Genomic DNA, 25335 nt, shown 5'->3' on the forward strand with positions numbered 1-25335 from the left:
CCAGTGAGGAATGGGTGAGGATTTAATTGTTAACATATTAATTGAACAAGTGACCGTGTGGAACCAGTGAGAGTCAATGAGTGGAAACAGGCCCTTCGGCCCAACTTGCCCGGACCAACCAAGATGTCCCATATACACTAGTACCACCCGCCTGCATTTGGCCTATATCCTTCCAAACATATCCTTTCCATTTGTGTGTCCAAATGTCTTTTAAACGTTGCGATAGTACCTGCCTCAACTACCTCTTCCGGCAGCTCGTTCCATACACCCACCACCATTGTGTGGAAAAAGCTGCCCTCAGGTTCCTATTAAATCTTCCCCCCCCCACCTTAAACCAATGTCCTCTGGCTCTTTATTCCCCAACTCTGTATTATAAAGACTGTGCTTGGGGCGGACGTTCCCTCTAGGGGGAGAGTCTAGGACCAGAGGCCATATCCTCAGAATTAAAGGACGTTCCTTTAGGAAGGAGACGAGGAGGAATTTCTTTAGTCAGAGGGTGGTGAATCTGTGGAATTCATTGCCATAAAAGGCTGCGGAGGCCAAGTCACTGGATATTTTTAAGGCAGAGATAGATTCTTGATTAGTACGGTGTTAGGGATTATTGGAAGAAGGCAGAATGGAATTAGGAGGGAGAGATAGATCAGCCTTGCTTGAATGGCGGAGTAGACTTGATGGGCCGAATGGCCTAATTGTGCTCCTATCACTTATGAATTTATGAATATGAACTTATATATTCTGGTATTTATCTTATACTTACTTGGTTCTACATAAACACCATTAGGAAGTGTGAAGCTACACGAGAAAGCTTTACCTTGATTTTACAGTCCATGGAACAGGACAACAGTAGGTGACCAGATGCTGGAAATAGTCGAATAGCGCTGACGCCCTGAAACATAATGGATTCAAGAATTACTTCAGACGCAAGCATGGAGTACATCTTATTCTGCAGTAAGAATTGCTGAAACTCATTTTCTTCTTTTTAGGAGTATGGCAGTGCAAGTTTATCAGTAGATGTCAATGTCACGGTGAATAGTTTTGAGTAGTTTATTTTACCCCTCCGAGAATAAACATTATTCATTAAAAGATGTATAAAAACAAAAAACATGCAATAATCTCTATATACATTCAATTTATTCTTAATGTCATACATTCTATATGTCTATATATCCAATAGTGTCATAGTGTTCAGAAGTGTTATAAACTGTACAACTCCTTCCCCTTCTGCCGTGGGCTAGACTGAGACTGACTCCCCTCCCCACTCCACCAATCTTTGCACGTCCCCAATCCTTTCCACTCGTCACGTTAATTTCACGTTCCATGTATTTTGTGTTTTATTACGGTTGACAGATCAATTTCCCTCCTGGGATCAATAAAGTTCTATCGTATTGTATACAACAGTGTTATACTCAGTGTTCAGAAGTGTTATAGTATTCAATAGTGATATACACAGTATTATACTATTGAGTTTATAGCCACTTTGAAACATAGAAACATAGAAATTAGGTGCAGGAGTAGGCCATTCGGCCCTTCGAGCCTGCACTGCCATTCAATATAATCATGGCTGATCATCCAACTCAGTATCCTGTACCTGCCTTCTCTCCATACCCCCTGATTCATTTAGATTAGATTAGATTAGATTAGATTAACATAGAAATTAGGTGCAGGAGTAGGCCATTCGGCCCTTCGAGCCTGCACCGCCACTCAACACGATCATGGCTGATCATCCAACTCAGCATCCCGTACCTGCCCTCTCTCCATACCCCCCGATCCCCTCAGCCACAAGGGCCACATCTAACTCCCTCTTAAATATAGCCAATGAACTGGCCTCAACTACCCTCTGTGGCAGAGAGTTCCAGAGATTCACCACTCTCTGTGTGAAAAAAGTTCTTCTCCTCTCGGTTTTAAAGGATTTCCCCCTTATCCTTAAGCTGTGACCCCTTGTCCTGGACCTCCCCAACATCGGGAACAATCTTCCTGCATCTAGCCTGTCCAACCCCTTAAGAATTTTGTAAGTTTCTATAAGATCCCCTCTCAATCTCCTAAATTCTAGAGAGTATAAACCAAGTCTATCCAGTCTTTTATCATAAGACAGTCCTGACATCCCAGGAATCAGTCTGGTGAACCGTCTCTGCACTCCCTCCATGGCAACAATGTCCTTCCTCAGATTTGGAGACCAAAACTGCACGCAATACTCCAGGTGTGGTCTCACCAAGACCCTTGAACAAAAGTATTTTGCAGTTTTGTTTTGTACATGTTTTGGTTCACATCTGTCTTTACAGAAAACACCTTTGCCACTCAAGTCAAGTCAAGTCAAGAGAGTTTATTGTCATGTGTCCCAGATAGGACAATGAAATTCTTGCTTGCTGCAGCACAACAGGATATTGTAGGCATAATTACAGATCAGATCAGTGTGTCCATATAGCATAGAATATATATATATATATACACACACACATATATATCTCATGTGCCCCCTTGCGGTGATATCCCTTGCCTTGTTTGAAGGGTGTCCCTTTGATATTCAGCAGCGGAAGGACACTAGGCTGTGGCTTGAATAGTTTGCCTCGCCTAAGCAGTTGGTTGATTGGTGTTTGTGAGCATGAGTTAGTCCAGAGTGTAATGCCCCTGTCCCACTTAGGAAACCTGAACGGAAACCTCTGGAGACTTTGCGCCCCACCCAAGGTTTCCATGCGGTTCCCGGAGGTTTTTGTCAGTCTCCCTACCTGCTTCCACTACCTGCAACCTCCAGGAACCGCACGGAAACCTTAGGTGGGGCGCAAAGTCTCCAGAGGTTTCCGTTCAGGTTTTCTAAGTGGGACAGGGGCATAAGACCTTCACTGTGCCCAACAATGTCCTTCACATAAGAAACGCAAAGAACTACAGCTGCTGGAATCTTGCACAGAACACAGAGTGCTGGAGGAACCCGGCAGGTCAGGCAGCATCCGTAGAGGACACAGATGGATGATGTTTGGGGCTGGGACCCTTTTGCACCATGTGTGTCCAGTTTAATTGAACCATTCTACTAATATCCATCTTTATGACAAAATAACATGCATATATCTTTAACCAATTAACCCCATCCAACTTTTTTTGAAAGCATGCATATGCAAATGGGAATGATTTCTTTACAATTAGTACAGATGATGCAGATGACCTGGTCAGATCATAATTTCATAAGTGATAGGAGCAGTGATAAGCCATTCGGCCCATCGTCTTCTTCACCATCCAATCATGGCTAATCTATCTCTCCCTCCTAACCCCATTCTCCTGCCTTCTCCCCATTACCCCTGACACCTGTACTAATCAAGAATCTGTCAATTTTCACTTTAAAACTACCCACTGATGCCCTCCATAGCCATTTGTGGCAATGAATTTCACAGATTCACCACCCTCTGACTAAAGAAATTCCTCCTCATTTCCTTCCTAAAGAATCGTCCTTTAATTCTGAGTGTGACCTCTAGTCCTAGACTCTCCCACTAGTGGGAACATCTGCTCCACATCCACTCTATCCAAGCCTTTCAGTATTTGGTAAGTGTCAATGATGTCCCCCCCTCATCCTTCTAAACTCCAGCGAGTACAGGCTCTGTGCCATCACACGCTCATCATACGTTAACCCAGTCAACCCTGGGATCATTCTCATAAACCTTCTTTGGATTCTCTCCAGAGCCAGCACATCCAACCCTCAGATGGCGCCCAAAACTGCTCACACCACTCCAAAAGCAGTCAGCCCGACGCCTTATAAAGCCTTATAAGGCATTACATTCAGTCTGAAGAAGGGTCTCGACCCAAAACGTCACCCATTCCTTCTCTCCATAGATGCTGCCTCATCCGCTGAGTTACTCCAGCATTTTGTGTCTACCTCAGCATTACAACCCTGCTTATATATTCTAGTCCTGTACTGCACAATTTGTAAGTTTCTTATAGAAACTTACAAAATTCTTAAGGGGTTGGACAGGCTAGATGCAGGAAGATTGTTCCCGATGTTAGGGAAGTCCAGGACAAGGGGTCACAGCTTAAGGATAAGGGGGAAATCCTTTAAAACCGAGATGAGAAGAACTTTTTTCACGCAGAGAGTGGTGAATCTCTGGAACTCTCTGCCACAGAGGGTAGTTGAGGCCAGTTCATTGGCTATATTTAAGAGGGAGTTAGATGTGGCCCTTGTGGCTAAGGGGATCAGGGGGTATGGAGAGAAGGCAGGTACGGGATACTGAGTTGGATGATCAGCCATGATCATATTGAATGGCGGTGCAGGCTCGAAGGGCCGAATGGCCTACTCCTGCACCTAATTTCTATGTTTCTATGTTTCTATGACAATAAAATTTGAATCTGAATCTGAAATATATGGCAAGATCGCATTTGCCTTCCTTACTACCGATTCAACTTGCAAATTTTGGGAATCCTGCATCAGCATTCCCCGGTCCCTTCCCGCCGATTCTGAATGGTCTCGCCATTCAGATACTAGTCTACCGGGTAGAGCAAAGCGAAAAATATCCAAGTGCAGAATATAGTTTCTCAACATTGTAATGTTACAAGCAGTTCCAGAGAAAAAGTCCAATATCTGCAATGAGGTAGGGTGGAAGATCGAGACTACACCCTAGTGTGTGGGAGAACTGTTCAGCAGAAGGGAAAGAAGCTGTTCCTGATTTTTGTAAGGATCTGGAGCTGCTTTATATTTGAGTGAATGTACCCATTTTCAGATGATACCAAACAGTGAAGAGAATAGTTCAAGACTAATTAAGCAGATAAGCGCCTGAGGAAATTGGATGCAGAAGAGTGCAGGGTGATGTATTTTGGCAGAACAGAAGAAGGAACCACATATAGACAAAAAAAAATGATTCTAATGGAACAGGAGGAACATGAGTATAAATCTGTAGAGATTTGCAGAGAATTGTGGACGCAGCCCAGACCATCACACAAACCAACCTCCCTTCCATTGACACCATCTACACCTCACGCTGCCTCGGCAAGGCCAGCAGCATAATCAAGGACCAGTCGCACCCTGGCCACTTCCTCGTCTCCCCTCTCCCCTCTCCCATCGGGCAAAAGGTACAGAAGTGTGAAAATGCACACCTCCAGATTCAGGGACAGTTTCTTCCCAGCTGTTATCAGGCAACTGAATCATCCTACCACAACCAGAGAGCGGTCCTGAACTACTCACCAGCACCTGCAGTTCCTTATTCCTCCATTTTACTGCTGAGTTACCCCTGCATTTTATGCTTTACTATAGAATGGGTTCTGTTCAGCTCTGGTGACAAAGACAAATCGACAGTATAGAAGAAAAAATGGAGTTAGTGCTTAGTTGGCACCAACTTGTGGGTCTTTCAAAGCCCCTCTGTATTTCATTGCTGAAGAGAGTTGGTTTAATGGATTGTGTTTTATCGTGTGTGAGCCTCGGCTTTGTGCTTTCTAATGCCGGTTGAAAGATGACATCTACAGTGCGCTGTAATTAGATGAGCCGCCTCAGGACAGTACATTTGCTTAATGTTCATCTGTGGACATCGCCACACAAATTCATTTCTGCTCAATGATGTGTTTTGGAAGAAAGTCAACTGCAGTTTAAACGGGGGGGAAAAAATGAGACTAAGGCAGAAACAGAAAACTTAATATGGCTTCATTATACAAAGATCACAATGCTGTCTTTAGTTCAGTTTCATTCTGGCAACTTGCCCGATTGAGGGTGGAAAAGCAGCCTAGTCCATTGATGCTGGCTGTGAGCACAGGCAAAGTCAAAACAATGCTGTTACCAAAATATACCACACTGCCTCAAATAACAGCAAGATATTAATCTGATAAAGGAAATGGATTGAAATTCGCATTCTCCAAATCCTTAATTCAAAGGGGAACATACCAAAGCCTTCATTATCATCGAGTGACGATGCTATGACATTGTGCACTGAACTGCATTGATGGAGATGGCCTCGGGTTTTATTGCCATTCCGTCTAAATTAAGTTATCTCAGCCGGGCCACAATGCAGCTGCAGGCTATGTTATCCTTTAGGGCATCCAATAAACGAGGTCTGCTGAAGGTCCATAAATAGCCGGCAGAGTTAAGAGCAGATTAGGCTCACTGATGATGGCCACATGATTATTACCATGTGCATGAAAATTAATAAAACTGCAAATGATGAGGATACATGGAGCCTCCCACTAAAAAACATTGACTCTGTTTGTTTTTCCACACGTTGTTAAACTTGAGCCTATCCAGCGACCCCCCCCACCCCCCCGCACCGTTCCCCCAGACCAAGATTCAATCTTCTGAAATAAATACTTTCAGCATAGTGCTAGTAAAATACTAGCAAGGCACTGTATTCAGAACAGCAAAATAAACTTATAGAGTCCAGAACCAGGGGCCACAGTCTTAGAATAAAGGGGAGGCCATTTAAGACTGAGGTGAGAAGGAACTTTTTCACCCAGAGAGTTGTGAATTTATGGAATTCCCTGCCACAGAGGGCAGTGGAGGCCAAGTCACTGGATAGATTTAAGAGAGGGTTAGATAGAGCTCTAGGGGCTAGTGGAGTCAAGGGATATGGGGAGAAGGCAGGTATGGGTTATTGATTGGGGACGATCAGCCATGATCGCAATGAATGGCTGTGCTGGCTCGAAGGGCCGAATGGCCTCCTCCTGCACCTATTTTTTATGTTTCTATGTTTCTAAAAATGAAAGAAAAAGAATAATGCAAGGGTGAAATGGAGAGTGCCACAGTGGCGCAGCTGGTGGAACTGTTGCCTCAGCACTGGAGACCCAGGTTCGATCCTGACCGCTGGGTGCTGTCTGTGTGGAGTTTGCACATTCTCTCTGTGACTGAAGATAGAAACAAAATGCCTAAGAGTAACTCAGTGTGTGTCAGGCGGCATCGCTGGAGAAAATAAATAGATGATCCGCTGAGTTACTCCAGCGTTTTGGGTTTAGCTTCGGTGTAAACCAGCATCTGCAGTTCCTTCCTGCACTCTCTGCGATTGCGTAGGTTTCCTCCGGGTGCTCCGGTTTCCTCCCACATCCCGATGTTGTGCGGGTTTGCAGGTTGATTAGCCTCTGTAAATCACCCCTAGTGTGTAAGGAGTGGATGGGAAAGTGGGATGAGGTAGAACTAGTGTGAACGGGCGATCGATGGCCGGCGTGAACTCGGTATGATTGAGGGCCTGTTTCAATCCTGTGCCTTTAAATGGATTCAATCAATCGATGAAATGAACCTCTGGGTCATCTGGGTAGTTGCTAGCATTTGGGGTGTTTTCCACACTCCTCCAAGTCCAAAACATTGAATTGTAATCCGACAGTGTTAGCTCAGTGGCAGCACTCTCAGCGTTAAAATCTGAAGATGTTTCAAGGCCCAGGCTCTGCACAAGGACAGAATCACAGCCCTTAGGGGAAGGGGTGATGACTTTTGGATCAGGAACTAAAGTGAATTTCTTTTTCCCTCTCAGGTGAATGTTTAAAGAAAGGTTTGATTTCAAAATGACCAAGTAACTCTCCCTGTGACCTGGCCAATTTTAAACCGTCAACCAATAGCTGGAAAGGGTGCAGAGAAGGTTAACAATAGACAACAGGTGCAGGGGTAGGCCATTCAGCCCTTCAAGCCAGCACCGCATTCAATGTGATCATGGCCGATCATCCCCAATCAATACCCCGTTCCTGTCTTCTCCCCATTTCCCCTGACTCCGCTATCTTTAAGAGCCCTATCTAGCTCTCACTTGAAAGCATCCAGAGAACCAGCCTCCACTGCCCTCTGAGGCAGAGAATTCCACAGACTCACCACTCTCTGTGAGAAAAAGTGTTTCCTTGTCTCTGCTCTAAATGGCTTACTCCTTATTCTTGAACAGTGGCTCCTGGTTCTGGACTCCCCCAACATCAGGAACATGTTTAACAAGGATGTTGCTGGGACTCGAGGGTCTGAGCTAGAGGGAGCGGTTGGGGCAGGCTGGGACTCTATTCCTTGGAGCGCGGGAGAATGAGGGGCGATCTTATACAGGTGTAGAAAGTCATTAGAGGAATAGATCGGGCAGAGTAGGGGAACCTTGTGGACATAGGTTGGAGGGGAGGGGGGAAAGAGTTAATAGGAACCCAAGGGTGGCGGGTGTATGGAACGAGCTGCTGGAGGAGGTAGTTGAAGTAAATACTATTGCACCAATTCAGAAACATTTAGACAGGTGCATGGAAAGAATAGCTTTAGAGGGAAATGGGCCAAACGCAGGCCGATGGGACTAGCATAGATGGGCATCTTAGACAGCAGTCTCTATGGCTGTATGAAACATCACCTGTCCTACCCTGCAGATGGATCAAGTTAATTGACTTGGGGTCAATGTAAAATTGTCCCTAGTGTGTGGGATAGTGTTAGTGTGCAGGGGTCGCTGGTCGGTGCAGACTCGGTGTGCCAAAGGGCCTATTTCCACGCTGTATCTCTAAACCTGAGCTCAGGATCAAACCCTGTTCTCTGGCACAATGAGGCAGCAGTTCTACCAGCTGTGCCACTGTACTGCCTACACTGATGGTTTAATACATTTTCCCTCAAATTACCATTAATCGATTTCGATATCAGCACAAAATGGATGAGTCTTTTACTTCCAAATACTTTTTTCATTTGAACGGAAGCAACAAAGAAAATGGCTGCTGAACGGCCTGTGAATGCTTCGTTTGGGTATCATTTTAATTTCCTGAAGTGTAAAACATGGTTATGAAGTGGATCTATTTGCATTGGGTTGCTTGGTAATAGTGAGTTGAGTTACGTTTGTTGCCATGTGTACCGATGTACAGTGAAAAGCATTTGTTACGTGCTAACCAGTCAATGCATGATTACAAAGACAATACATGATTACAATCAAGCCATCCACAGCTTTCCCTCTCTTTCCATCCCTCCCCATCTCAGTTCTCTGACCAGTCTGACTGTCTTCCTGATTACATTTTATCTTTGTATGCCTCGTTGTCACCTTACCCTAGTAAACAAAGATATATTCTACCTTTTAAAAAAAATCTTTGACCCCTTTCACACCTTATCTTTCCATATGTCGATGAATGGTCTCGACCCGAAACATCACCTATTCCTTCCATCCAGAGATACTGCCTGTCCCGCTGAGTTACTCCAGCATTTTAGAAACATAGAAAATAGGTGCCGGTGGAGGCCATTCGGCCCTTCGCGTCAGCACCGCCATTCATGGTGATCATCGCTGATCGTCCCCTATCAATAACCCGTGCCTGTCTTTGCTCCATATCCCTTGACTCCACTAGCCCCTAGAGCTCTATCTAACTCTCTCTTAAATCCATCTAATGACTTAGCCTCCACTGACCTCTGTGGAAAGGAATTCCATAAATTCGCAACTCTCTGGGTGAAAAAGTTTTTTCTCACCTCAGTCTTAAATGACCTCCCCTTTATTCTAAGACTGTGGCCCCTGGTTCTGGACTCGCCCAACATTGGGAACATTTTTCCTGCATCTAGCTTGTCCAGTCCTTTAATAATTTTATATGTTTCTATAAGTTACCCCTTCATCCTTCTAAACTCCAGTGAATACAAGCCTAGTCTTTTCAATCTTTCCTCATATGACAGTCCTGCCATCCCAGGGATCAATCTTGTGAACCTACGCTGCACTGCCTCAATCACAAGGATGTGCTTCCTCAAATTAGGAGATTAAAACTGTACACAATACTCCAAATGTGGTCTCACCAGAGCCCCATGCAACTGCAGAAGAATTCGTGTCTATCCACAAATTGTTACTGCTAGCAATGGCACATTTAGCTTCCATAAAGGAGGAAATGTATTTTCATTCTGAAGTAGGCTCTTGACCAGAAACGTCACCCATTCCTTCTCCCCAGAGATGCTGCCTTATGAGCTTATGAGCTTATGTGGGTTTTATTTATTTGTCTATGGATGGCAGACATTGCTGGTGATGCAAGCTTTTATTGTCAGTCCCTAATTGCCATTGAGCGAGTAATTAATAGTTGGCCGTGCTTGTGGTTCAGGCCAGACCAGGCACGGAGGCAGATTTCCTTCTCGGAAAGACATTATTAAACCAGATGGGATTTTTCCAGTAATGTGTTATTTTTTTCATTAAATTCCAGATTAAAAAAAAAGATCTGTTTGCCAATTCCCTACTTGCCATGGTGCGATAAGTACTTATTGTCTCTGGATCAAAGATGCTGACGGTTCACTTACCTAAGCACCACACACACACACACACACACAACTGTGAACATTTGAGCAGAGTTTCAAGGAAGCTAGTGCCACATGGAATTTGTTAAGTTTGTATATTGCACAAAGATGAAATGGAAAGATGAAAACCACCATTTTAATATTTGCTATGCTCTCCTATATTGATTGCACATGCATGACGACTGCGCTCGCAGTCACCTCTTTCATCCCCGCATTTATTTTGGGAGCGATGAAAGGACTTGTTGTTATTCACTTCTTCATTGATCTTGATCACTTGTTCATTTCTCTTTATTAGTTCACAGTCTTTGTGATCTTCAGCCAACACACAATTTGGTAATAGATTCCCTTTGAGAATCTCTGAAGCTTTTCTCGACTGTTTAGTTCAGGCTAGTTTAGCTTGGATATTTGTCATGTGTACCGAGGTACAGTGAAAATGCTTTTTGTTGCCTGCTAACCAGTCCGGGGAAAGACTAGACATGATTACAATCAAGCTGTCCACAGTGTGCAGAGACATGATAAAGGGAATAACGCTTGGTGCAAGATAAAGTCCAGTAAAGTCCGATTAAAGACAGATTAAAGATACTCCAAGGGACTCTAATGAGGTAGACCGCTCGCGAGTTGGTGATGAGATAGTTCAGTTAGTCATAGAGTCATACAGTGTGGAAATAGGCCCTTTGACCCAACTTGTCCACACCAGCCGACATGTCCCAGCTACACTACTCCCACCTGCCTGCATTTGGCCCATATCCTTCTAAACCTGTTTTATCCATGTACCTGCCTACTTGTGCAGAACCAGGGGTCACAGTTTAAGGATAAGGAGTAACCCATTCAGGACGGAGACGAGGAAACACATTTTCTCACAGAGAGTGGTGAGTCTGTGGAATTCTCTGCCTCCGAGGGCGGTGGAGGCCGGTTCTCTGGATACTTTCAAGAGCGAGCTAGATAGGGCTCTTAAAAATAGTGGAGTCAAGGGATATGGGGAGAAGACAGGAACGGGGGTACTGATTGGGGATGATCAGCCATGATCACATTGAATGGCGGTGCTGGCTCGAAGGGCTGAATGGCCTACTCCTGCACGTATTGTCTATTGTCTAAATGTTTCTTAAACTGCATATGGACAGTGGAGCTCACTGATCCAGAACTGAGGAAGCAGTAAAGAGTGAAACAGATTGGAGGGTCTGGCATTACGTAGGCACCAGTCTGGGAGGGAAAACAGATTTTAGAATCTAAAGGACATTAGTAAACCAGATGGGATTTTACAACAATCCAACATTTCTATATGTGCCATTACAGAGACCATTTAAAAAAAAAAGAAAAAAATTACTTTAATCGTCTATTTCCTTGAATTTAAATTCCTCAGCTACCCTGGTGGAATTCAGATTTCTTTTTCTGGGGCAGCAGTTCAAATCTCTGGCTGTGAATCAAGTAACTTTAACATATGATACCTTAAGTTATGCAAGTGAGGTGAGGTATGCTTCAATAAGATCTAGACTATTTTTCATACGCTAATGGATTTACAGATTGCTTTTGTAAATGAGTCATTTTTACAACTATCAGGTTTTTCTAGCTTTGCAATAGATCAGATCATCGTCTGCTTAATTAAGGAGAGAAAAAATGTACAAGGTGCTTTTTGTGCCCTCTGTCAGAAAGCATTTTACAGCCAATACATTTATGCGTGTAAGGAATCTGATTACGGTAGGCCATTTAGGGCTGAGATGAGGAAAAATTATAGAATTATATAAACTTACAAAATTCTTATGTTTCTAATAATTAACTTCATCCAGAGAGTTGTGAGCTTATCCCATCCCAAATAACCTACAAACCTGTACGTCTTTGGAGTGTGGGAGAAAACATAGAGACATAGATATAGACATAGAAAATAGGTGCAGGAGTAGGCCATTCGGCCCTTCGAGCCTGCACCGCCATTCAATATGATCATGGCTGATCATCCAACTCAGTATCCTGTACCAGCCTTCTCTCCATACCCCCTGATCCCTTTAGCCACAAGGGCCACATCTAACACCCTCTTAAATATAGCCAATGAACTGGCCTCAACTACCTTCTGTGGCAGAGAATTCCACAGATTCACCACATTCTGTGTGAAAAATGTTTTTCTCATCTCGGTCCTAAAAGATTTCCCCCTTATCCTTAAACTGTGTGACCCCTTGTTCTGGACTTCCCCAACATCGGGAACAAACTTCCTGCATCTAGCCTGTCCAGCCCCGTCCAAAACCCGAAGATCTCGGAGAAAACCCACGCCATCAAGGGGAGAAGGTACAAACTGCGTACAGACAAGCACCCGTAGTCAGGATGGAACCCGGGTCTCTGGCGCTGTAAGGCAGTAGCTCTACGGCTTTGCCACCATGCTGCCCAGGTGCTGTATTTGAGTTGTTTATACATTCTCCTCTCGTGGGTCTGCTCCGGTTTCTTCCTGCATCCTATCAATGTGCTGGTTGGTAGGTATTTGGCTGATGCAGATTGGCCCTAGTGTGTAGGAGTGGTAAATTCTGATGAAGTTGATCTTCTTGCGTGTGGCGTGCACAGACTAAAGTTGTAGGCCAAGGGTAGACATCCAGGCCAGGACAGCATCAGTCACTGGGTGGATGGCTTTGATGCCACCAGGGAAAAGCCTCAGTGAGCAGTCATTGATGATAATAAACAATAGTTGCAGGAGTAGGCCATTTGGCCCTTCGAGCCAGCACGGCCATTCAATGTGATCGTGGCTGATCATCCCCAATCAGTACCCCGTTCCTGCTTTCTCCTCATATCCCCTGACTCCGCTATCTTTAAGAGCCTTATCTAGCTCTCTCTTGAAAGTATCCAGAGAGCCGGCCTCCATCGCCCTCTGAGGCAGAGAATTCCACAGACTCACAACTCTCTGTGAGAAAAAGTGATTCATCGTCTCCGTTCTAAATGGCTTACTCCTTATTCTTAAACTGTGGCACCTGGTTCTGGACTCCCCCAACATCAGGAACATGTTTCCTGCCTCTAGCATGCCCAAACCCTTAAAAATCTTATGTTTCAATAAGATCCCCTAAACTCCAGAGTGTACAAGCACAGCCGCTCCATTCTCTCAGCATATGACAGTCCCTCCATCCTGGGAATTAACTTGTAAACCTACGCTGCACTCCCTCAATATATTTAAGAGGGAGTTAGATGTGGCCCTTGTGGCCAAGGGGATCAGAGGGTATGGAGAAAAGGCAGGTACGGGATACTGAGTTGGATGATCAGCCATGATCATATTAAATGGCGGTGCAGGCTCGAAGGGCCGAATGGCCTACTCCTGCACCTAATTTCTATGTTTCTATGTTTCTACGCTGCACTCCCTCAATAGCAAGAATGTCTTTCCTCAAATGAAGGGACCAAAACTGCACACAGTGTGGTCTCACTGGGATCCTGTACAACTGCAGAAGGACCTCTTTGCTCCTATACTCGACTCCTCTTGTTATAAAGGCCAACATTCCATTTGCTTTCTTCACTGCCTGCTGTACCTGCATGCTTACTTTCATAGACTGATAAACAAGGACCCCCAGATCCCTTCGGGCTCCTCCTCCTTTTCCCTTTCTTGTCCCCACCCACCCCCGCCCCCGATCAGTGTGAAGAAGGGTTTTGGCCCGAAACGTTACCTATTTCCTTCGCTCCATAGATGCTGCTGCACCCGCTGAGTTTCTCCAGCTTTTTTGTGTAACCCCCAGATCCCGTTGTACTTCCCCTTTTCCCAACTTGACGCCATTTAAATAGTAATCTGCCTTCCTGTTTTTGCTACCAAAGTGCATAACCTCACATTTATCCACATTAAACTGCATCTGCCATGCATCTGCCCACTCCCCCAACCTGTCCAAGTCACCCTGCATTCTCATAGCATCCTCCTCACAGTCCACACTCCCACCCAGCTTTGTGTCATCTGCAAATTTGCTAATGTTACTTTGAATCCCTACATCCAAATCATTGATGTATATTGTAAATAGTTGCGGTCCCAGCACCGAGCCCTGTGGCACCCCACTAATCACTGCCTGCTATTCTGAAGGGGACCCATTAATCCCTACTCTTTGTTTCCTGTCTGCCAACCAATTTTCTACCCATGTCTGCACTCTACCCCCAATACCATGTGCCCTCATTTTGCCCACTATCTCACCACAATCTCCTATGTGGGACCTTATCAAATGTTTTCTGAAAGTCCAGGTACACTGCATCCACTGGCTCTCCCTTGTCCATTTTCCTAGTTACATCCTCAAAAAATTCCAGAAGATTAGTCAGGCATGATTTCCCCTTCGTAAACCCATGCTGACTCGGACCGATCCTGTTACTGCTATGCAAATGTGCGGCTATTTCATCTTTTATAATTGACTCCAGCATCTTCCCCACCACCGATGTCAGGCTAACTTGTCTATAGTCCCCCGTTTTCTCTCTCCCGCCTTTCTTAAAAAGTGGGATAACATTAGCTACCCTCCAATCCACAGGAACTGATCCCGAGTCTATAGATCATTGGAAAATTATCACCAATGCATCCACGATTTCCAGAGCCACTTCCTTAAGTACCCTGGGATGCAGACCATCAGGCACTGGGGATTTATCAGCATTTAGTTCCTCACGATGTGTGGGGTGGTCTGGTCTGGATGTCTGCAGTCACAAGCAGGACTGTCTGTAATCCCCCATTTATGCCGGTGATGGGCTGTTCGTGCATGGAGGGTGCGGATTCTGTTCAGGGTCAGCCAATGCTTGCGATGGAGGTCAAAACCCAGTGGTTTCACTGTGAGGTCAGTGATGATGATGTTGGTGTTGGCATCTTTCCAGGCTCTGCGTCACTCCGTCTTGGAGTCAAAGTCTTCCAGGGATTTAACGGAAGACCAGGAGGGTTTGCGGGACTTCAGTTGCATGTTGGGCAGGTTGTTCAAGTCAGCGTGGATGGAGCCCGGAGTGCTGGACCTGCTGCACCAACATCCTGGAGCTGCGGTTTGCGGAGCTCCCAACGCGGGCGGCGCTGATGGACAGCGCGGGGTCCTGTGACTCCGCCCGGCTCGGCTGCTGTGGACTCGGGAGCTGCAGACTCCGGCAGCGGGAGGCGGCTGATCAGGAGGTCCCGGCCGCTGAGGAGGAGGATGCTCACCGTCGGGGATCGGCGTCGGCGTTCCACCAGCCCGGCGTGAGGGCCTGAACATCGGGCCACCCGGGGCGGCGACTGCGGGTGCTCGGAAGGCCCCGACCACGGATGAACATCTGGGAAGATCGGAGGGGAGGCTGGCTGGACTATGGTGCCTTCCTCACCTTGGTGCCACTGTGTTGTGTTGTGTCGTGGACTTTCTGTGTTTGTGCTTTTTTTAAAATTCTATTTTATTTTTTTAATATGTTTTAATATTTATTATTTATTTATTTTTATGATACTGACTGTAAAGGGAAATTCATTTCGTTGTCTCTAATTGAGCCAATGACAATAAATTTGAATACAATACAATACTCAGAGGGCGGTGGAGGCCGGTTCTCTGGATACTTTCAAGAGAGAGCTAGATAGGGCTCTTAAAAATAGTGGAGTCAGGTGATATGGGGAGAAGGCAGGAACGGGGTACTGATTGGGGATGATCAGCCGTGATCACATTGAATGGCTCGAAGGGCAGAATAGCCTACTCCTGCACCTATTGTCTATTATAGAATGTAACAAAATGGAAGGATAAAAAAATTGCCATTGAAACAATTTAGCAAACATATATTTCCAAGGGTGTAATCCGCAGTGGTACCTTAGTATGCCCAGACCAAACGTGCATTTGCTTCTTAGGAAGATAACATTTCTCAGGTGGTTGAGCAGACCGTAAATTGACTCCGATGTCCTGGGGAACGTGCAGGTATGATCTTCCTTGATAGTCGTACATATCCTTGACTGTAAAAAAAAAGAACATGATCCTGCTGAGCGCCTTCATCGAGAACACACTCCCGGTTTCTCAGGAGACAAAAGATGAAGATAAACACTTTTGAAATCCTCACCATCAAAAATAAATTCCCTTACAAGGCAATGTGGTAGACTATGAATAATAAGTCTGAGGGGCAATTCATCAAAAAAAAGTTAAATCATCTTAATATACAAACACAGATGCTGGAATGCAAATTGAAGTGCGAATGATGAAGATGAAAACCAAAAAGCTCTTGCAGTGGCTTATTTTCGGTCAATTAAACACGCTTCTTAAGTATGAATCAGCTCATAAATATAAAGCGGAATCAGGAATCTGGAATTAGTGTTGGTTTTATGCTACTTTATATTCTCTCCATGCCTCACACACTTCACACAAGGGTGCGCTGCCTCCAGTCCTATATTTTTGACCACAGTGAAATGTAAAGGTTCCTTTTCTTATTGCCAAACAGGTAGGTGCCTTTGACTCCATTTTTCCACCACCTCGTGGACAATATGTTCACAAAACATCAAAGAAAGCACCGGGGTTGGTTGCTAAATGTCAGCAAATGCTAAAAGCAGCTGCCCGCAGCAGGCTGTTTCACCAATAGTTCCACTTTCAAATCAGATGTCACCAAGCGTGTTACATTATCTAAATGTCCTTTAATCTATGAAGCTCTAACTCCAAGTACAAGCAGACTTTGCTTTCGGAATTAAGGTCACAAAGTCATGTGATAGGAGCAGAATCAGGCCATTCGGCCCAATAAGTCTATTCCGCCATTCAATCATGGCTGATCTCTATCGCCCTCCTAATCCCACTCTCCTGCCTTCTCCCCATCAGCCCTGACACACCGTCCTAATCAATTAGTACAGTTACCCTGTTTTTAAACTGCATTTTCACTGCCGGTTGTCACTTTGCCAACATGTTGATAATTCTCATTCCTGTTACTTCCTCGATAACCCATTTGTATGATTCATGCTGAATTGAGGGTGGCAGGCCTTTATCACAGAAGGTTGTGGAGGTCAAATGAATTAATATTTTTAAGGTGGAGATAAATGGGTTATTGATTAGTGTGGGTTATGAGGAGAAGGCAGGAGAATGGGGTTAGGAGGGAGAGGTAGATCAGCCATAATTGAATGGCTGAGTAGACTTGATGGGCCGAATGGCCAAATTCTGCTCCTATCCCTTATGAATATGCCTCGGCTCTGTATGAGGCTACTGACAATGTCACCAGCAAAATCGTTCCCTCATTTCTAAATGTAGCACGTGGAAATATCCAAATGCTCAATTACTCTGCTTCCATTTCAGATTACAATAACCGCAGGGAACAGTAATGCAGAGCATAAAATTAAAATAAATTATAAAATGAAATAAATTAAAGACAAAATGGTAATGAGAGAAGAAACCCATATGTTTTTACTATCAAAAAGACAGACAGGTGGGCGGAGGGGGTGGGGTTGCTCTGTTGGTGAGGAATGAAATTCAGTCCCTTGCGAGGGGTGACAAAGAGCCAGGAGATGCAGAGTCAGTATGGATAGAGCTGAGGAATTGTAAGGGTACAAATACCCTAATGGGAGTTATCTACAGGCCCCCAAACAGTAGGCTGGAGATAGGGTGCAAGTTGCATCAGGAGTTAAAATTGGCATGCAGCAAAGGTAATGCTGTGGTGGTTATGGGAGATTTCAACATGCAGGCAGACTGGGAAAATCAGGTTGGTACTGGACCCCAAGAAAGGGAGTTTGTGGAGTGCCCCCGAGATGGATTCTTCGAGCAGCTCGTACTGGTTATGACCATAATATAGGTTTTAATCTGCAATTTGAGAAGGTACAATCGAAAGTGTCAGTATTACGATTTAACAAAGGGGACCATGGAGGCATGACTCTACTCTGATCAAGAAGGCTCATCAGCGTCTCTTCTTCCTGAGGAGACTGAAGAAGGTCCATCTGTCTCCTCAGATCCTGGTGAACTTCTACCGCTGCACCATCGAGAGCATCCTTACCAACTGCATCACAGTATGGTATGGCAACTGCTCTGTCTCCGACCGGAAGGCATTGCAGAGGGTGGTGAAAATTGCCCAACGCATCACCGGTTCCACGCTCCCCTCCATTGAGTCTGTCCAAAGCAAGCGCTGTCTGCGGAGGGCGCTCAGCATCGCCAAGGACTGCTCTCACCCCAACCATGGACTGTTTACCCTCCTACCATCCGGGAGGCGCTACAGGTCTCTCCGTTGCCGAACCAGCAGGTCGAGGAACAGCTTCTTTCCGGCGGCTGTCACTCTACTAAACAACGTACCTCGATGACTGCCAATCACCACCCCCCCCCCCCCCCCGGACACTTATTATTTTTTTTTTTTATTCAAATCGTTTGCTATGTCGCTCTTCAAGGGAGATGCTAAATACATTTCGTTGTCTCTGTACTGTACACTGACAATGACAATTAAAATTGAATCTGAATCTGAATCTGAATCTGAATGAGAGAGGAGCTGACCAAAGTTGACTGGAAAGAGACCCTAGCAGGGATGACAATGGAACAACAATGGCAGGTATCTCTGGGAATAATACAGAAGGTGCAGGATCAGTTCAGTCCAAAGAGGAAGAAAATTCTAAGGGGAGTAAGGGGCGACCGTGAGCTGACAAGGGAAGTCAAGGACAGTATAAAAATAAAAGAGAAGAAGTATAACATAGCAAAGATGAGCGGGAAGCCAGAGGATTGGGCAACTTTTAAAGAGCAACAGAAGGTAATAAGATGAAGTAAGAAGGTAAGCTAGCCAAGAATATAAAGGAGAATAGTAAAAGCTTCTTTAGGTATGTGAAGTGGAAAAAATTAGTTACAACAAATGTGGGTCCCTTGAAGACAGAAACAGGTGAATTTACTATGTGGAACAAGGAAACGGCAGACGAGTTGAACAGGTACTTGGTTCTGTCTTCACTAAGGAAGACACAAATAATCTCCCAGATGTACCAGGGGACAGAGGACAGGGTGACGGAGGAACAGAAGGAAATTCACATTAGTCAGGAAATGGTAGGTACACAAAAATGCTGGAGAAACTCAGCGGGTGCAGCAGCATCTATGGAGCGAAGGAAATAGGCAACGTTTCGTGCCGAAACCCTTCTTCAGTCAGGAAATGGTGTTGGGTAGACTAATGGGACTGAAGGCTGATAATTCCCCAGGGCCTGGTGGTCTGCATCCCAGGGTACTTAAGGAGGTGGCTCGAGAAATCGTAGACGCATTGGTGATAATTTTCCAATGTTCTATATTGTATTGTATTGTATTGTATTCAATTTATTGTCATTGTCTCAATTTGAGACAACGAAATGAATTTTCCTTACAGGCAGTATCATTAAAAAAAATCACAAAGAAATTATAAAAATAAATAATAAATAAATAATAAAACATATTAAAAATAAAATTGAAATTGAATTAAAATTTAAAAAAAGCAAAATCTATAGATTCTGTATCAGTTCCTGTGGATTGGAGGGTAGCTAATGTTATCCCACTTTTCAAGAAAGGAGGGAAAGAGAAAGCAGAGAATCATAGACCAGTTAGCCTGACATCGGTGGTGGGGAAGATGCTGGAGTCAATTATAAAAGATGAGATAGCCGCACATTTGGAAAGCAGTAACAGGATCGGTCCGAGTCAGCATGGATTTACGAAGGGGAAATCATGCTTGACAAATCTTCTGGATTTTTTTGAGGATGTAACTAGGAAAATGGACAAAGGAGAGCCAGTGGATGTAGAGTACCTGGACTTTCACAAAGCATTTGATAAGGTCCCACACAGGAGATTAGTGGGCAAAATTAGAGCACATGGAATTGGGGGTTGGCTATTGACATTGATAGAAAATTAGTTGGCAGAAAGGAAACCAAGAGGAGGGATTAACTGGTCACTTTCAGAATGGCAGGCAGTGACTAGTGGGGTACCGTAAGGCTCGGTGCTGGGACTGCAGCTATTTACAATATACATTAATGATTTAGATGAAGGAATTAAAAGTAACATTAGCAAATTTGCAGATGACACAAAGCTGGGTCGCGTTATGAACTGTGAGGAGGATGCTATGAGGATGCAGAGTGACTTGGACAGGTTGGGTGAGTGAGCAATACATGGCAGATGCAGTTTAATGTGGATAAAGGTGAGGTTATCTACTTTGGAGGCAAGACTGGAAAGGCAGATTATTATCTGAAGGGCTCAGGTTAGGAAAAGAGGAAGTACAACGGGATGTGGGGGTCCTTGTACATCAGTCTATAAAAGTAAGCATACAGGTACAGCAGGCAGTGAAGAAAGCGAATGGCATGTTGGCCTGTATAACGTGAGGAGTTGAGTACAGGAGCAAAGAGGTCCTTCTGCAGTTGTACAGAGCCCTAGTGAGACCACAACTGGAGTATTGTGTGCAGTTTTGGTTCCCTAATTTGAGGAAGGACATTGAGGGAGTGCAGCGTAGGTTCATGAGATGGCAGCACTCTCATATGATGAAAGAATGGAGCATCTGGGCTTGTATTCACTGGAATTTAGAAGGGCGAGAGGGGATCTTATAGAAACATATAAAACTATTGAGGGATTGGACACACTAGATGCAGGAAACATGTTCCCGATGTTGAGGGAGTCCAGAACCAGGGGCCACAGTTTAAGAATAATGGGTAGACCATTTAGAACGGAGATGAGGAAGCACAGAGAGTTGTGAATCTGTGGAATTCTCTGCCTCAGAGGACGGTGGAGGCTGGTCCTCTGGATGCATTCAAGAGAGGGCTAGATAGGGCTCTTAAAAATAGCGGAGTCAAGGGATATGGGGAGAAGGCAGGAACGGGGTACTGATTGTGGATGATCAGCCATGATCACATTGAATGGCGGTGCTGGCTCGAAGGGCCGAATGGCCTACTCCTGCACCTATGGTCTATGTATCTATGTATCTATGTACTCGATGTTGGCATCAACAAACTTTTTAACATTTTTTGCTGCCACTCAGCAATTGTGCCATCTGATGTAGCTTTTTTTTAATGCCATTATGAAAAAGGGCACTTCGGTGGATGAATGAATAGGCGGCGTTTCTCTGCAGATACTGCCTGTCCTGTGCGTTTTGCTCAGCATCTGCAGTTCCTTGTGCCTCCATGGTTGATTCCCTCTGCAGATGCTGCCTGACTTGCCGAGTTACCCCGGAGTGTTTTGCTCAAGATTCTAACACCTGCAGTTCCTTGTGTCTCTTAAGGCCACTTCTGCTGATTATCGTGTACACACTGAATCCTTTTGCTTCTGTCTCTCAATAATGTAAATTGTTCTCCTTCACATTATTACAATGAAGCCGCCAGTTCCTCCCTTGTTTTACATTCTCCAACCACAAATATACGCAGTCATATTCTCACCCTCATCTATGACGCGCCTGTTCCTTGTCAATTCCTGCCCTCTTACATGCAGGTAGGCAAGCTACCTTGGCTGATTTGAAGGTAGACAAAAATGCTGGAGAAACTCAGCAGGTGAGGCAGCATCTATGGAGCGAAGGAAATAGGCGACGTCTCGGGTCCAGACCCTTCTTCAGACTGATGTGAGGGTGGGGGGGGGGGGGGGGGGGGGGGGGGAAGACAATAGGCCGAGACAGTGGGCTGTGGGAGAGCTGTGAGGGGGGAGGGGGCAGAAGAAGGAGAAAGCAGGGACGACCTGAAATTGGAGAAGTCAATGTTCATACCGCTGGGGTGCAGACTGCCCAAGCGAAATATGAGGTGCTGCTCCTCCAATTTGCGGTGGGCCTCACTGTGGCCATGGAGGAGGCCCAGGACAGAAAGGTCGGATTCGGAATGGGAGGGGGAGTTGAAGTGCTGAGCCACCGGGAGACCAGGTTGGTTATTGCGAACCGAGCGGAGGTGTTGGGCGAAGCGATCGCCAAGCCTAGGCTTGGTCTCACCGATGTAGAGCAGCTGACACCTAGAGCAGCGGATGTAATAGATGAGGTTGGAGGAGATGCAGGTGAATCTCTGCCGCACCTGGAAAGACTGCTTGGGTCCTTGGATGGAGTCAAGGGGGGAGGTAAAGCGACAAGTGTAACATTTCCTGCGGTTGCAAGAGAAAGTGCCAGGCGAGGGAGTGGTTTGGGTGGGAAGGGACAGAGGGAGCGGTCTCGGCAATTTGAATGCAATTTTATCTTAGTCAAATACCCTGTGATTCAACAGCAAGTACTGTATACCCAACAAATGCAATCCCTAGATTGCCCCAAGTAGAAACAAGGAACTGCAGATGCTGATTTATACCAAAGATAGACACATAGACACAATGTGCTGGAGTAACTCAACTGTTTCGGCAGCATCTCTGGAGAAAAAGGACAGGTGACGTTTTGGGTCAGGCAATCTGAAGAAAGGTCCCGACCTGAAACATCACCCATCTTTATATCCAGACATGCTGCCTGACCCGCTGAGTTACTCCAGGACTTTGAGTCTATCCTATATTGTCTCACATTGGTCCACAAGATCATCTGGTTATTTTGTTTGGTGGTGCATATCCCAGTAGCACACAAAGTGAAACACCTCAGTAAACACAGCTGCAGTTTTGAACTCTTTTCTCACTTCAAACCCCCTCTGAATTCAACTCAACGTTACCGCCGCCTCTCTTGGCTACTTCACCGCATGCGAGCTGTTACCCTATCTGTAGAAAAACAAACCAAATGAATGTCTTACGGTGAAGGATTGTTTTCTCTTCTGCAGGCTTCTCATCTTCTTGTTTGCCTTTCTTCTGTCTTTTAGCTATGATCTCATCGAGTTCTTTCTGTTCTTCCTGTGGAAGTAACCAAATCATGAATGCCCTGGAGTACAACATGGGCATGTAATTTCATTGACAGTCCACAGTGTAACAATTCACTGGAGATTCCACGGAGAAGGAACAAATAACCTAATTTAGAACAACAGAGGACAGAGAAGACAGTTTGTTCAAACAACAGTTCAGTTTGAAGAAGGATTCCAAAACAAAATTACAGCAGGGTCCTGATCAGTTGGGGCAAATGGGCTGAGGCATAGTTTAATATAGACAAGTGTGAGGGGGGTTGCATTTTGGAAAGTCAATCCACGACAGGACCTTCAGAGTGAATGGCGATGACATGGGTAGTGTTGTAGAGCAGTGGGATCTGGTAGTGCCGGTAAAAGTGGCACCACAGGTAGATAGGGTGGTTAAGAAGGCTTTCAGTATATTGGCCTTCATCAATAGATAATAGACAATAGGTGCAGAAGTAGGCCATTCGGCCCTTCGAGCCAGCACCACCATTCAATGTGATCATGGCTGATCATCCCCAATCAGTACCCCGTCCCTGCCTTCTCCCCATATCCCCTGACTCCGCTATTTTTAAGAGCCCTATCTAGCTCTCTCTTGAAAGCATCCAGGGAACCTGCCTCCACCGCCCTCTGAGGCAGAGAATTCCACAGACTCACCATTCTCTGTGAGAAAAAGTGTTTCCTCGTCTCCGTTCTAAATGGCTTATTCTTAAACTGTGGCCCCTGGTTCTGGACTCCCCCAACATCGGGAACATGTTTCCTGCCTCTAGCGTGTCCAAGCCCTTAACAATCTTATACGTTTCAATGAGATATCCTCTCATCCTTTTAAACTCCAGAGTTTACAAGCCCAGCCGCCCCATTCTCTCAGCATATGACAGCCCCGCCATCCCGGGAATTAACCTTGTGAACCTACCCTGCACTCCCTCAATAGCAATAATGTCCTTCCTCAAATTAGGGGACCAAAACTGCACACAATACTCCAGGTCAGTCAGAGGATTACGTGTAGTGGCTGTGATGTTGTATTGCAGTTGTCCAAGACGCCGCATTTGGAGTATTGTGTTCCGTTTTGGTCAACAAGTTGGGCCCGTCCTGAAGGCAATATTCCACCACTGACCCATAGCCCCCAACTGTGCAGGCCTGGCCGGCAAGTGAGAGAGCGACTGCGACGTTTTTAAAGTTCAAAGTGGCAAAATTCCACAGATTCACCACCCACTGACTCAAGAAATTCCTTCTCTTCCCCTTGCTGAAAGAAAGTCCTTTCATTCTGAGGCTATGACCTTTAGTCCTAGACTCTCCCGCTAGTGGAAACATCCCCTCCACATCCACTCTATCAGAGATGTTGCCAGGACTTCTGAGCTAGAAGGAGATGTCAGACAGGCTAGGATTTAATTCCTTGGCCTATTCCTGCACTTATTGTCTATTGGCACGTGCAAAAATAGATAGCACCTGTAATTTTATTTTGACAGGGTGTCAATGGCTTGCTAATTATTTTGCTTATAAACAGATCATTGCTTTATTAAGTTGGGAGCCTGATGGATGCACGTGGCCATTCTCTACAACTTGTTTGACTTGCATTTACAGTGGTTTATTGAGTCATATCCCAGCATTTATTTTTTTTGATTCAGATGCCCGAACGGAAACAATGCATCAACTAGTACACTCACAATAATACTTTATTAGCCAAGCATTCTTTTGCAACATATACGAGGAATTTAATTTGCCAAGTCAGGCATACTGACGTGATAGTTACCATTTGGTTATAAAATTTGATAATATCCGTCGGAAGTGTTCTTCAACATAAGATATATAGTATGCTGGAAATACACATCAGGTAATTTTGTAGAGAGAGAGTTCTCATCTCAGATTGATGTTTTTCGTGAGGAGTTGTGGGGAAACAAAGGAGGACCCGGCTTGGGGGAGCTGCCGGGAACTAAGGGGGGCCACAAATTGAATGCCTTTTAAATGGTTTGAATAAAATGGGATACTTTAGTAACATTGTCAGCTCCCTTTATATGGCAACTCTTTGCATACCTTGGATATGCAAAACAAAGAATATCACTCTGTGTCACATGTGATATTAAAGTATCATTCATTCATTCATAGTCATAGAGTGATACAGTGTGGAAACAGGCCCTTCGGCCCAACTTACCCACACCGGCCAACAATGTCCCAGCTACACTAGTCCCACCTGCCTGCGTTTGGTCCATGTTCTTCCAAACCTGTCCTATCCATGTACCTGTCCAACTGTTTCTTAAATGTTGGGAAAGTCCCTGCCTCAACTACCTCCTCTGGCAGCTCGTTCCATACACCCACCACCCTTTGTGTGAAAAAGTTACCCCTCAGATTCCTATTAAATCTATTTCTCCTAACCCAAGAGTTCACAACCTGGGGTAAATTTACCCAACCCAGGGGGTAAATTTCTCTTACCCAGGGGGTAAATCTGTTGATTCTGGGTTTGTACATATTTTTTCTCATCTCCTGCATCTCCTCCAACATCATCTATTGCGTCCGCTGCTCTAGATGTCAGCCGATCTATATCGGTGAGACCAAGCGGAGGTTGGGCGATCGTTTCGCC

General features: G+C 45.1%; 1 protein-coding gene across 1 annotated transcript in view; it reads right to left on the bottom strand.

The window, feature by feature from the left end:
• cdc40 (cell division cycle 40 homolog (S. cerevisiae)) overlaps window positions 1-25335 on the bottom strand; it is a 163801-nt gene that overhangs the window by 69118 nt on the left and 69348 nt on the right. Inside the window, exons 6-8 of the mRNA XM_055634949.1 lie at window positions 22674-22770; window positions 15871-16010; window positions 812-886 (exon numbers count right to left, since the gene is read on the bottom strand). Coding sequence (XP_055490924.1) covers window positions 812-886; window positions 15871-16010; window positions 22674-22770 — 312 coding nt within the window. The remainder of the gene's footprint in view (window positions 1-811; window positions 887-15870; window positions 16011-22673; window positions 22771-25335) is intronic.

The sequence above is a fragment of the Leucoraja erinacea genome, chromosome 5 (genome assembly GCF_028641065.1).
Source record: "Leucoraja erinacea ecotype New England chromosome 5, Leri_hhj_1, whole genome shotgun sequence".
NCBI classification, from domain to species: Eukaryota; Metazoa; Chordata; class Chondrichthyes; order Rajiformes; family Rajidae; genus Leucoraja; species Leucoraja erinaceus.